Raw genomic sequence first — 12,654 nt, forward strand, 5'->3', positions numbered from 1 at the left:
TTAACTAGCAATGTTCAGAGTAATTCCCACAACAATTATAATAAATTATCAACAATTTATAGTGCCTCTTAAGCACTCTCTTAATTAAGAACTCACAAGCTCATTTTAAGAGACAAAACAAAACAGAAACAAAATCCGATAGGGGATACCACAACCCAATCAAATCTTATCTTTTATACCAACCACTTAACTTATCAAAACCCCCGGGATTGCCCAACAAAATGCAACAGGTAAACAGCAATTATCTTATCTGCAGGTGGTCTATCAACCCATCATTTATTATAAACAAAATACAGAACTATAAGGAACTTTGTACAAGCAAAAAAGCAAAATTTAGTTTTCAACATCGGTAAACTTAAAGGGGAAGTCAATGGCTGGCTCCATGACAAACATGGTCTTAAAGGGTCTGCTGGCATCCCTATTGAACTCCACATGGAAATTGCGAATCAACTTGGCCACCGTGGTCTCCATTTCCAGATCCACCACCCTCTTGCCAATGCACATGCGGGGTCCAAAGCCGAAGGGTAGGAAGGTAAAGGGACTGACCTGCATCTTCTTTCCCGTCTCCGGATCCCTTAGCCAACGCTCTGGTATAAACTCATCAGGTCGCGGATAGAAGATACTGTCCTTCATGAGGACATTAGAACCCAACAGGACAGTCGTTCCCTTGGGTACCCTATAACCCGAAAGTATAACATCGCTTTGGCAAGTTCTCATGGTACCCAAACCATTGGGATAATATCGCAGAGTTTCCTTAATCACAGCCCTTAAGTAAGGCATATCCTTCATGGTCTCCTCATTAAGCAGACTATCCTTTGTGGGCATTATCCTCAATAGCTCCTCTCGCAACATCACTTGCTTCTCTGGATGTTTGGACAGGCAGAGTAAAACAGCCGAAAGAAGTGTGGCAGAGGCATCCACACCGGCAAATAGAATGTCCAAACTCATAATCACCGCCACTTTCGGATCAATTTCCATCAATCTCTCCAACATACTGTTACTGTTGATCTTTTCACCAGCTGCTCGACGCTTTTCCAACGCCTCCTGATTTTCCTTCAATATCTTCTGAGCCACATCCAAGCTGGCGTTTAGGGTTCTCTCCATTTTCCTGTATGTAGGTGTGGATATTATTTTCCACATGGATGGCTGAAAGTCCAGCTTGAATGTCAAGCGGAAAATATCTCTTGTGGTCTGGAAAAGGGTCAATGCATCTGGATTATCGCGATTTTTCCTGATCAAGCCCATTTGACGGTCGAAAGCCACAAGGGCGAGAGACTCAAAAATCAGTCGGTTAATTTCATCTGTAAAATTCTCGGGAACTTCTAGAGTTTTGGGATCACGAATCTCCTTAATGCTGTGGAGGAATAAAAACTATAAATTAGGTAAATTACTTATTAAAACTTGTTCTTACCGTTCTATAAACTCATTATTGATATTAGACAGAGGTTCATAATACATTCTTAAGCCCCGAGGTTGCATGAAGATGGGATTAATGGCTGAACGCAGTTTTCCCCAGGTTTCTGATTGGCTAAAATATACCAAAAACTTATTAGTTAAAGACTTAATAATAAGAAATAATAATCCAGCTTACCTAGCTACCAAACCCTGAACTTCACCATAAACATCTGGTCTAACGTGTGTTCGAAAGTATACGATTGAATCCAGACCATCGCGATGCGGCCAAATACCCTCATTACGGAAGACCATCTCTATATCCTTGGTACTAAAAGTGGTGACCCAATCCTTACGGCCAAACATACCAGGCATGATATATATATCACCATATCGTTTTCTCATGGTAGAAGTATACTCCGTGATTGAGGCATCTTGGAACTCCCCACCAGGCATGAAAGCCCTCATGAATTTGAACTTATTGGGCCGTGGAATCTCATTGAGCGGCTTGATTTCATCAGCTATCTAAAATAAAGAAAAGTAATTATCAATTCTCTATCATTAACCAGTCTAGACTGCATTGACATTCACCTGGGATTGTGCCAAGGCAGAGGCTGATCTCAGAGATCGCACAGGGCCTATGGTAATCGCCACAGATCGCACGCTGTACAATGTATTCATTCTCCTGCTGAACTGCTACTAAAAACCTGTTCACTTTTGAATGCGTTTTTATAGACAATTCTTATCTCAGCAACATTGAAACAGAGAAGGAAAAGAGAAAAGCTCTCAAACCAAAACAAAAGCTAGCAAACCCATCATGAGTCTCAGTTTCTTATCAAAAAAAGGTATAATCACCATGAATTGTCTGCCCACTCAGCAAAAAATATAAACAACTGAGCGTGAGAGCTTGAAAAACCAGTTGAAATGTAAATAGAAGCGATACAGTGCTTGATAGGTTTGCTAAAGTGATTTTCAGATATTGGAAAAAGCTTTTTTAAAGATTCTAAATCAGCAAAGTGGTCAGCAACAGGTTTTCAAATGCAAAATAAAACAACTCAAAAGCTTGGAAAAGTTTCGATATTTACATCAATATTTTAAATATAATATTTATGAATAAAAACATAAAAATAATATCTTAAACTATCTGAGAAATCTGTTAATTTAACAGAAATTTCGATTTTCATTACAAGCCAAACACAGGCCTACCCTCACGCACAGTTAGAGAAAATAGGAAGCTGTAAAGAAATGGCCACATTGATTTGCTGTTCAATTTTCAATTTTACGCCAATTTTCCTGAAATTAGCCGCTAATTAAATTTGCATTTACCAATTGGCCAAATTGGCCAGAACACACACAGAGTCGATGCTGTACACCTGACCAAAGCTGCCCAAAAATGCCCACCAAACGCAACCGTTACGGCTAGAACATCATGGGCCTCGTTTAAATGTTGTTCGGCTTTTGGTTTCGTCTCTCGCAATTAAAATTCAATTTCAAGAGAGGTTATTCCCCCTTTGAAATGATAACAGCAGTCGCGTGCTGGAGATTTGATATGTGGGGCATTTGAAGGAAATCTAATCTAATGGGAAAACTTACTTAAAGTACTTAAAGTTAAGTTTATTTATTTACAGTATTTCACAAGAAAGGGGTTATTAATTTCAATTCAATGATCGATATCGATGAATTTGAAGCGGAATGGTATGGCTGGTTCCATTAAGAAGAACGTCTTATAAGGGCGACTGGCATCGTAGTTAAATTCCACCTGGAAGTTCCTTATTATCTTGGCAACACTTGTCTCCACTTCCAGGTCCACCAATCGCTTGCCAATACACATTCGAGGTCCAAAGCTGAAAGGCAGAAAGGTAAAGGCACTGATGGGAGTCTTCTTTCCAGTTTCTGGATTCCTTAGCCAGCGTTCTGGGAGGAATTTATCAGCTTGTGGGAAATAGCTGTTGTCCTGAAAAAGAATATTAGATGCCACGACCACATTGCTCCCCTTGGGAACATTATAACCCGAAAGGGTAATATCCGTAGGACAAGTTCTTAGGTTACCCAATCCATTGGGATAATAACGTAGGGCTTCTTTGATCACTGCCCTCAGGTAGGGCATATCCTTCATGGTCTCCTCGTTGAGAGGGGTGTCCTTTGTAGGCATAATCTTCAGCAGTTCCTCTCGCAGTTTACCTTGTTTTTCCGGATTCTTAGCCAAGCCAAGTAGCACCGCTGACAACAGATTAGCTGTGGCATCAACACCGGCAAACAAAATGTCCAAACTCATGACCATTGCCATTTTGGGATCCACCTCCATCATCCGCTCCAGCATACTATTGCTATTTATTTGTTCTCCCGCCTTGCGTCGTATTTCCAAGGACTCTTGTGTTTCCTTCAGCATTTTCTGGGCCACAGTCAAACTCTCATCAAGTATCTTCATCATTTTCCTATAGGCTGGTGTTGAGATATATCTCCACATCGACGGTTGGAAATCCAACTTAAAGACATATCTGATAACCTCTTTCGATAGTTTAAACAACTGTAAGGCATCGGCATTATCCCGATTTTTACGGATTAAGCCCATTTGACGATCAAACGCCACTAGGCCAAGGGAATCGAATATCAGGCGGCTGATTTCCTCCATAAAGTTTTCAGGTACCTCCAAGGTTTTTCCATCTCGTATCTCTTTAATACTGCAAGGGGTTAATAGTAAGATAGATTTCGTGATAAATTTCCTATATCTTACCGCTCAATAAACTCATTGTTGATATCGGAAAGTGGTTCGTAATAAGATGCTAAGCCCCTGGGTTGCATGAAAATTGGATTGAAGGCTGAACGCATCTTGCCCCAGGATTCCGCTTGCCTGCAAATATTTGAATATGTTTCTTGATATGAATTTGTATAATTTATATTTAACAACTTACGCAGATACCAGACCGACATTTTCTCCATAAAAATCTTTTCTTATTTGTGTCCGAAAATGGGAAATCGAAGCAAAGGTCTCTCTTTGTGGCCAATTTCCTTCATTGCGGAAAACCATTTCTATGTCCTTGGGACTGAAGGTCGTGACCCAATCCTTACGTCCAAATATTCCAGGCATTATGAAGATATCACCATAACGACTCCTCATCGCAGCTGCATAATCCACAATGGAGGCATCGTGAAATTCGCCACCAGGCATAAATGCCCTTATGAACTCTAGTTTGCCAGGACGTGGAATGTCCTTATAGGGTAGGGCTTCAGAAGGTGCATTGTCGATTTCCTTGATATTAATTAATGATTTTATAAGTTTTATGAACTGCTCTGCTATTTCAAAATTCTCCACTAATTTTGAAGTAAAAACTAAAACCTGAAGAAACTTCTCACAACATCAAGTATTTTTAAAAAATTTAGGAAAATTCGCCAATAACTTAGATTGAATATCTTTATTATACCTTTCAAGATCATTACTTTCTTTGAGTGTAGTTTTAGAATATCAACTCACATTAGCAATAACTGCTTGAGTCTGGCTAGAGGCCGCCCTCAAGGATCCTTTTAATAGAAAAACTCGCTGAGAATTCTGAAAAATATTCATAATTAAATTATACCTCTGCCCCTGCAATCTAGCAACTGATTTTAAGAGCCTAGCACCAGAGCTTATATAGCTTCACCTTATCTCTAGAGAAAGCGGGAGAGAGAAAGTGTGAGAATCAAAACAAAACAAACTTATTATCACACTTCGAAATTGGCAAACCATGGTGACTTGCTGAAAGCAATCCTAGATAAGAATAAATTATTATTTATAAATAATGTTATTTATTTGTGTTAATTAGTTACATTATTATTATTTTTAATTAATTCAAATCTTTAATACATTCAATATATATAAACATAAAGGCTAATCAGGTTTGTGATAACAATGACTTTTCAATCTTTTTTGTTTGTCTTTTAAAGGCTATCTAGGCTGAAATGGGCAAAGTTACCAGTTAAATTTTTCTTGTATTTCTCCAATCTTTATCTGACAATCTTAAATATTTGTATCTTTAATATATACAAACATTAACAAGGACTCTTAACTTCTCAAGACTTGGCCAAAGAAGTGCTGAGCTTCGCTCCTTGGTGGCCCCCAAACAAATTACGCCCAACCGAATGCAATCCAAGAAGAGAGGCTGTAAATCTTGGCGGGCATTGTTATAGTATATCTGGCTGAGAACCCGGAATCCTTTCGACCATGCCTCTCTCCCATGTGCATAATCAGTGCACTCAGGCATTGCACAAAAGGCGGAGCGGAGAACAGAACCCAGTTATGTTCAAGTGTCACCAAGGCTGGCCGCAACTGTCGGCAATAACAAACCCAGTGTCGAGTTAAAGGAGCCGAGAAGGAGGGCATAGGGTAGTGGGCCAGAGAATTCTCCGATTCCCATTTTCTTGGTCTGGTCGTGACGCAAGGAGACGTGTTCCTGCGGCTCCATTTTGTACCTGTTCCCGACATACATGGCAGCCATCTCTGCTCCTTCTCCATTTTCATCCAACCATTCATTGGTTCTGAGTGGTGCGTGTGGTCTTCGCTTGCAGTTGGAGTTGCAGTTGCTCATTTTCAGCCATCTCCATCTCTATCTCCATCTCTCTTAACCCATAACCATTTCCACACATATGGCCGCATGGCCTAAACCAGCTGCCAACTGACATATCTCTTGAATCCATTGCTGAATTCAGTCTTTTGGCTTCTTCAGTTTCAGTACCTTCTCCTCTAGTGCCCCCGTTTCCCTTCACATTGTTTCATATTCTCTGGTGAAAGGTTTTTAAATTTCGTGTGGAGCACCCTTGAAGCTACCTTTGGCAAGAAGTGGCACAACATCCTCCACCATATACTCCTGCCACACGGCATCCACTCCCACTTAACTGTTGGAATTTTCTCACGTGTGCCGAGCGTCTTTTGAAGACCGGGCTCTGAGCGCATCAGGCGCAACGACTTGAAGTGTTTATATTCCATGCCGACAACTTTATCCACACCCTAGGTGCACTGAGAGAAATTAATTGATTTTTGATTTAAATAGGATTTTATTCAAGGATATGGAAGTTGATTTGTATACCAAAAAAGCCAAAGAAGATGTCATTATTTTACATATGTTAGATCTCTGAGGATACCTTTTTGATTAACATTTTCTCTCCCTGTACCAATAACAGCAACAATTTCTGTTAGCAACATCAAGAACCGCAGGAGCAGGAGCAGTAGCAGGAGCCCAGCGCACAGTTGCCTTGTTTATGGTAATTACTTCACAAATCCTGCAACTTTTTAATTAACTTAATTTGCTTGAAATGCAACAACCTCCCCTGCGTTCGTACATATACACACACAAATTTTTGCACAAAAATGAAACTGCATTTTATGTGGCCTAAATGTTTCTGCTGCTGTTGGCTGTTAGCTGTTAGCTGTTGGTCATCAAATCAAGTGATTGCCTGGCACACACGAGGCACCTAAGACTCGGCTGGACATGTGGTTAACGCTGTTTTTCCATGTCATGTCACCCGGCTGACAACTCTTCGTGTTTGGATGCGGTTGTTGGGTGGTTTTGGGCGGTTTGGAAACCTGCCTTCAAATGCACACTGGCCGACGCACATTGTCAAAATTCGTCACTTGTCCAACACTCCTATGCATGTGCAGAGAAGGGGAGAGGCTGAAGGACACCCATCCTTATCCTTTCCACCTTTCCGTCTAACACCTGGCCTAATGAGCTGTCAGCAGCCATGGCTGCCTCTACCAACTCGGCAAAGTAACCACAAGATTTTCCAGACACTTCTGGCCAGCACACACACAGAGACATCTGTTTGCATGAAATTGTATATGTGAGTGTATTTTGGTCTCAACATGTCTTGATTGCTAGAAACGAAGACTTGTACCAAACATTCCAACTGCAACAAACAAAACATTTCTGTTTATGGACTGCTAACTAATTTGGTATAATGGATTTTCTGGCATCGATATGGCTGTGAACTGTGTGGCTTCTTTGGGTCCCTTGCAACAATAATAGCTTTATTCCGGTTAAGATTTAGTGTTTCTGTGTGTAGCCAAAACAAGATTTGCAGAAGCACAAAATGAGTCTGATATAGTGGCAAAAAATGCGACTTAGTTTTTTAAATTTATTTAAATTTAAATATTTGATCTATTGACCTGCTTAATTTTAAAGATTAAACTTGTTTCCTGATTTTCAAATTAAAGTAGAACATTGCATTCTAAATTGTCATTTTATTTATTTTTTTATTTATATATTTGTTTAATATTTATCTGTTTTTAACTTAATGCTTGTAAACGATGTGTAGTTAAATCCTTGAGTTGCCTGTAAAGGTCTTAAACTAATTTTGAAACTTGTTTTTAGATTATGCCAAAAAGGAATGTTGTTAGGAAAATTTTACTAAATTTTTATGAAATGTTTAAATATTTTTTTCAATATTTTTTAAGATAATGTAGAAGAGTAAAGTTGTTATTAAAAGTCAACGAACTTTATTAAAAGGATCTTTATAAAATATCATCATACAAAGAGCTTTTTAGGCATTAATAAGAAATGTCTGAAGTTCGTATCAGTAAGAGTACAAATTTTATGTAAAATGCTTATGAAATATTCTTAATTTTCTTAGTGTACAAACATTGGCCAACATGTGCCATACAAACTCTCCTTATGTCCGATTAATGTCACTCGAACTAGCAGAGTTACGATAGAACCTTTACAAAGGCAAATTCAACATTATATCATAACCTCTTTGAGCTCTCTTCGACTGTTAAACCTCAAAACACTTTCAGTAGAGTTCCCCGAACTTCCCTTTAAGAGCCATTTCATATTCTGACTCGCTTAACCGCTAAATGCCCGCCGGTTAAGCTAAGCCCTTTGGCACATTGTTTGTTTGATTGACCGCGACTAATTAATAAATTGTGGCAGTTCGACAATGTTTAACTTGGCTGGCTGGCTGGATGGCTGGCTGGCAAAAACAAAAAACCAACCAACGATGCCCGCATAGTTGACTTCTCACACAGCCGGGCATTTGTTGATTAAATTATAATAAGCGATGGCAGCTCTTCAGAGCTCTTAACCCCCTTCTTCTTCAGCGCCATCTCACTAACTACAATACGAATTAACCCGAAAACCCACCCATATAAGTCAACAATTACAATTATGCTTTGATGACCGTATGACCAGCACATATACTCACACACACATTAATTTATAATTTGTTCAAATTATAATTGCCAACCATAACTGCAACAACGCACGCCAATGGCATTTGGGGCATTAACACTAACACCCCGGGGACATGACTAAGCCCCTGACACAGCATACGAAACAAGCTGTCCAAAGAGGGGCCCACACGAATTTAACCTCTTCAATTGACCACGGCTCGATGGGTTGAAGGAGGTTGGAGGGGTTGCCAGGGGTTGGGGTTTCCAGATTGGGGGATTGTTTGTCTGTTGACCTTCATGACGTCGTCAGTAGCAGTAGCAGCAGCAGCAGCAGACAAACTCTCTCACACACACACACACACATACCATCTGCTGTTGCACTCAAGGGTTGCACTCTCGTTCGGCTGTCAGTCAGTTTTCATCGGGGATTTTCCAGCTGCCCGCATACCCTGTTTGTGGATGAAAATCTTAGTAACGAACGAACTTCCTGGGAAGATTTTTGGGTGAAAAGAAGTCTTTTTTTCGGTAATTGAAGTTAAGTAGCGATAATAATTTAGGGATAAAAAATGTAGTTAACTAATTAGCTGTGGGAAAACATAAAAAAGAAATTCATTAAGGATTTTAGGTATTTTTATATCTTTAACTTATATTGGGATTACTATTATTGATACTATGTTGCTCCTATAACTATTTTTTTTAATAACAAACAATAAGTAAGACCTGCTTCTATATCTTTCTATATACCCATTGACCAGGTATCGCTCAGTTGAAAGCCTGCGTGACCGTTTAATTAACAGAAGATGACGCATTCGATCTAAATTGAATTATTTACTCGGTTTTTATGAATGAATCGCTCGTAAATGATTCAGCCAGTCAGCCAGAGTACGAGCCTGAGTGTCGCAGAAATAGTGCTCGAGTATATATCTTTAGTTCATTCAATAAATGATTATTTATGGGCTCGATGGAGGCGGCTTCTGCCGGTGAATTCCGGTTAAAAGTAACTTACTGGCAAGCCAAGCTCATTAATATTTTTTTTTGGTTGGAAGGGGGGCTGGAAAGCCTCCCCCTTTGGGTTACCCAACAATTTTGATGACGCCGAAGGTGGAGTTCAAATGGCAACCGGGCTGAAGATTTCTCAATTGTCGCTTGTGGCGCCCAGAGGGTATGACAATTTAATTAATTAACGGCACAGAACTCACTTTTCAACATGTGGCATGGGAGGGCAGAGATGGGTGTTTTATGAAGAAGATGAAGCAGAAGAAGGCAACCTAGGAGACACACACACACATTGACTTTGGCCTCATGCTTATTATTCAGTAACCGAAAAAGCCACAAATGGATGTGAGGCAGCCACTTCTGTTGCTTCTCTCAAGTGTTGCCCATTCCCATTGAATTTGTGGTGGTGGCATGGTTTGGTTTCATCAATCATGGACCCGCAGGCGCCTAACCCTTCGATGAACTTATTGAACCCGAATATCACATTCTATAAGGGCCCCTGCCTAATTGCATTATTTGCTATATTAAAGTCAAATTAACGGGGCAACATCAGAGGGCCATGGTCTCCCTCTTCTTTTCCTCCCTATATATATAGAAATATTAGTAAAAGCCCTGGGAAATTCAACTGGTGAATGTTTAATGGGCATTTCGCTTTGATGTCTGCTGGCTATCGCATTTCCCATTTCGCCATTTAAAGCAATTTGCATTTATGTTTTCTAAAATGTATCCATGCAGCAGCAAATAGAGTTATTACATGAAGTGGCCTTTTGGTTTTCCACCAACCAACGGATTCCGATGCTCTCTGGCCGAAAAATGTTATTTCATAAGCGTTGCATGCCTCAAATTTTACAGCAAATAAACATTCCGCATCGCCGCATCCAATTCTATATGTATTGCGTATATATATCTCTCTCTCTCTCTATGTATGCGTATGTTTGTTGTCATTTCCTTCTTTTCTGTTTGTGTGTTTGCATTTGTTTTTTGCATATCTGCTGCAACCGAACAAAGTGCTGCTGCTGCTCCTCTCGGTTATGTGCCACAACAATTTCGTTGTTTTTTGTTTGGCTTGACATAAATTACAGCGACAGCACGCAGAACTTCAGCACGCATATTTTCCATATTTTTTGTTGTTGTTGTTTTGTTCAGCTCTCAGCTATTCGGGACACAGGATACCGAAACGCAGGCCACAGGACCCGGGGCCTTTCATTGACATTCCCAACACACACATACACTCGCAAAAGAACACACACACAACATTCACTTTGGGTATACATTTTTGTCAAATTTTGTCAATTCTTAAACTGAAACATATTTCTGCTTGCTGTCCCTGACATTCCATAGTTATGCTAATGCCAACATGGGGTTCCAAAAGGGGGCAGGCGGATAGGAAATATGGGGCAGAGCCATCACCTCTGACCCTCAACGAAATGTGTCAAAGATTTTTACCAAACCGAAGTCTGGCAGGAGTAAATTGAATATGCCATACATTGGCCAAAAGAAAAAGCGAAAGGATATCCTTGGCCGTAAACAAGTGGAAAACAAACATCAAAGCCTCATTAAAGCCATCTTGAAGGGCACTTTAGACAAAATATGTTAGCCTATTCTAGACAATAATACACTGGGAAAACAAAAAGATGTTAATACGAAGAAAAAATGCTGTAAAAAATATTAAAAAGAACAAAATTTAACAATTTTAAACATTCTAAATTATTAATGTGGCATTTTCTCGTTTTTAGCTGTAAATATATTTTCTCTCTGTGTATTAACCAAAAAAAATAGACACCATCGAACGTGTAAACATCAATTTGCGATTAAATATTATCGTAAATGGGACGCCCAACGTGGGAGTTCAACCCTGAAACGCAGAATTCTAGCAAAAAGCAAGGGCAAGTAGTGGCAAGAAACAAAGCATACTTATTTGGGTCACTCACGCATATACAAATGTTTTCTCTGTTGTTGTCTGAGCACAGATTGCCGAACATGTTGAAGGGGAGTGGATGGTAGTAGACCAGACACCAATTTGGTAAACAAGTCGGCCAAGACAATATCTATATTTAGGTGTCCGTAGCGTAACCATCGTAAAAGCCATACTGAAATAATAAAGTGGACACTGGCATTGCATAAATTGGAACAAAAGAACAGAGACGAGGCCAAAGTCAAAGCCAAAGTGGGATTTAGGCCAAGTCGCGTATTGCTGCACAATACGCAGAATATATTTACGACTTACGACTCCCTCGCTTTTCCCCAGTGAATAACGACCTTCCAGGGGGGAAAAACAAACGTGAGCGGCACTTGCAATCCACATGAATGACTCTTTCAGCCTGCAGGCGGAACAGTTTTTGGGTTGCTGGGCTTGGGTATGCTGTGTAAGTCGCTTTTTTACGACCTTTGGCCCCACAAATATGTGCGTAAGATATGCGGAGATGGCTCACTCCACCACCCCGGTCGCGGAGGTCAAGATGAAGTGTCGTCGGGTGTAAATCATATTTACAGTGGTACTGTAATTGAATTAGGGCTTCCCCCATTCGAGGAGCCATCAGATGATTGGGCGGAACAGAGCAACAAGCTTGATATAAAGGGAATTTAGTTTCATGTATAAGAACACTTACTTGACCTTTTATTACTACACATTTGGATCGAGTTTGGAAAAATCTTGGAGTGAAGTTAGAGAAGAGAGAGGGTAGTATACTTTATAAATTCAAAAAAAAAACTTAGAAATTTCATAGGTTTACAGCCTAGTTTTAGTTTTATATAAAGCACAATAAGCGAGACTAAGATTTTTATGATCGATTTAAGATAATTTGACTTATTTGGAAGTATACATTTCAGCAATGTTTTACGATTTTTGTAAATCAGCAAATTAAGGAAAGAATTTTTAGTGACAACAAACTAGATCCTAAATATGCAATGGAGCCTTAAATGGCGAACTAGATCAAAATTCTTTAAATAAGTATTCTAATTTATAATATTAATTGGGAATTTCTTACTCTTAAAAATAATTAATTTCTTTTTTTTTTAAAAGGGTTACGAAATTGAGCACAGTGGCGCCACAAACTCCTTTAAAAGACGCCATATCTAATGTGGCGTTTAAGAGAACTACAAAGTTACGGATGATGCCAACTGTG

General features: G+C 39.6%; 2 protein-coding genes across 2 annotated transcripts; both read right to left on the reverse strand.

The window, feature by feature from the left end:
• Window positions 1-241: 241 nt before the first annotated feature.
• Window positions 242-2,077, reverse strand: LOC108106795 (probable cytochrome P450 12d1 proximal, mitochondrial). The gene is made up of 4 exons (XM_017214040.1): window positions 1,984-2,077; window positions 1,592-1,917; window positions 1,412-1,528; window positions 242-1,354 (listed from the first exon to the last, which is right to left on the reverse strand). The coding sequence occupies exons 1-4, from the start codon at window positions 2,071-2,073 to the stop codon at window positions 334-336; spliced, it is 1,554 nt and encodes a 517-aa protein (XP_017069529.1). The 5' UTR covers window positions 2,074-2,077; the 3' UTR covers window positions 242-333.
• Window positions 2,078-3,001: 924 nt separating this feature from the next.
• On the reverse strand, window positions 3,002-5,831 carry LOC108106230 (probable cytochrome P450 12d1 proximal, mitochondrial). Its single transcript, XM_017213156.1, has 4 exons — window positions 5,714-5,831; window positions 4,305-4,617; window positions 4,127-4,243; window positions 3,002-4,073 (listed from the first exon to the last, which is right to left on the reverse strand). The coding sequence occupies exons 1-4, from the start codon at window positions 5,829-5,831 to the stop codon at window positions 3,053-3,055; spliced, it is 1,569 nt and encodes a 522-aa protein (XP_017068645.1). The 3' UTR covers window positions 3,002-3,052.
• Window positions 5,832-12,654: the final 6,823 nt, after the last annotated feature.

This window comes from Drosophila eugracilis, unplaced genomic scaffold (assembly GCF_018153835.1).
Source record: "Drosophila eugracilis isolate 14026-0451.02 unplaced genomic scaffold, ASM1815383v1 contig_90, whole genome shotgun sequence".
Taxonomy (NCBI): domain Eukaryota; kingdom Metazoa; phylum Arthropoda; class Insecta; order Diptera; family Drosophilidae; genus Drosophila; species Drosophila eugracilis.

What these genes read in the sequence shown, in the direction of transcription:
- LOC108106795 (XM_017214040.1), bottom strand. Translation starts at nt 2,073, where the DNA reads ATGAATACATTGTACAGCGTGCGATCTGTGGCGATTACCATAGGCCCT. An exon ending in GTTCAGGGTTTGGTAGCTAG is followed by an intron (nt 1,529 to 1,591) that starts GTAAGCTGGATT and finishes GGTATATTTTAG; the next exon opens with CCAATCAGAAACCTGGGGAA. An exon ending in AATAATGAGTTTATAGAACG is followed by an intron (nt 1,355 to 1,411) that starts GTAAGAACAAGT and finishes ATTCCTCCACAG; the next exon opens with CATTAAGGAGATTCGTGATC.
- LOC108106230 (XM_017213156.1), bottom strand. Translation starts at nt 5,831, where the DNA reads ATGGAGCCGCAGGAACACGTCTCCTTGCGTCACGACCAGACCAAGAAA. An exon ending in CTCCTTTAACTCGACACTGG is followed by an intron (nt 4,618 to 5,713) that starts GTTTGTTATTGC and finishes CACCTTCTGAAG; the next exon opens with CCCTACCCTATAAGGACATT. An exon ending in AATGTCGGTCTGGTATCTGC is followed by an intron (nt 4,244 to 4,304) that starts GTAAGTTGTTAA and finishes AAATATTTGCAG; the next exon opens with GCAAGCGGAATCCTGGGGCA.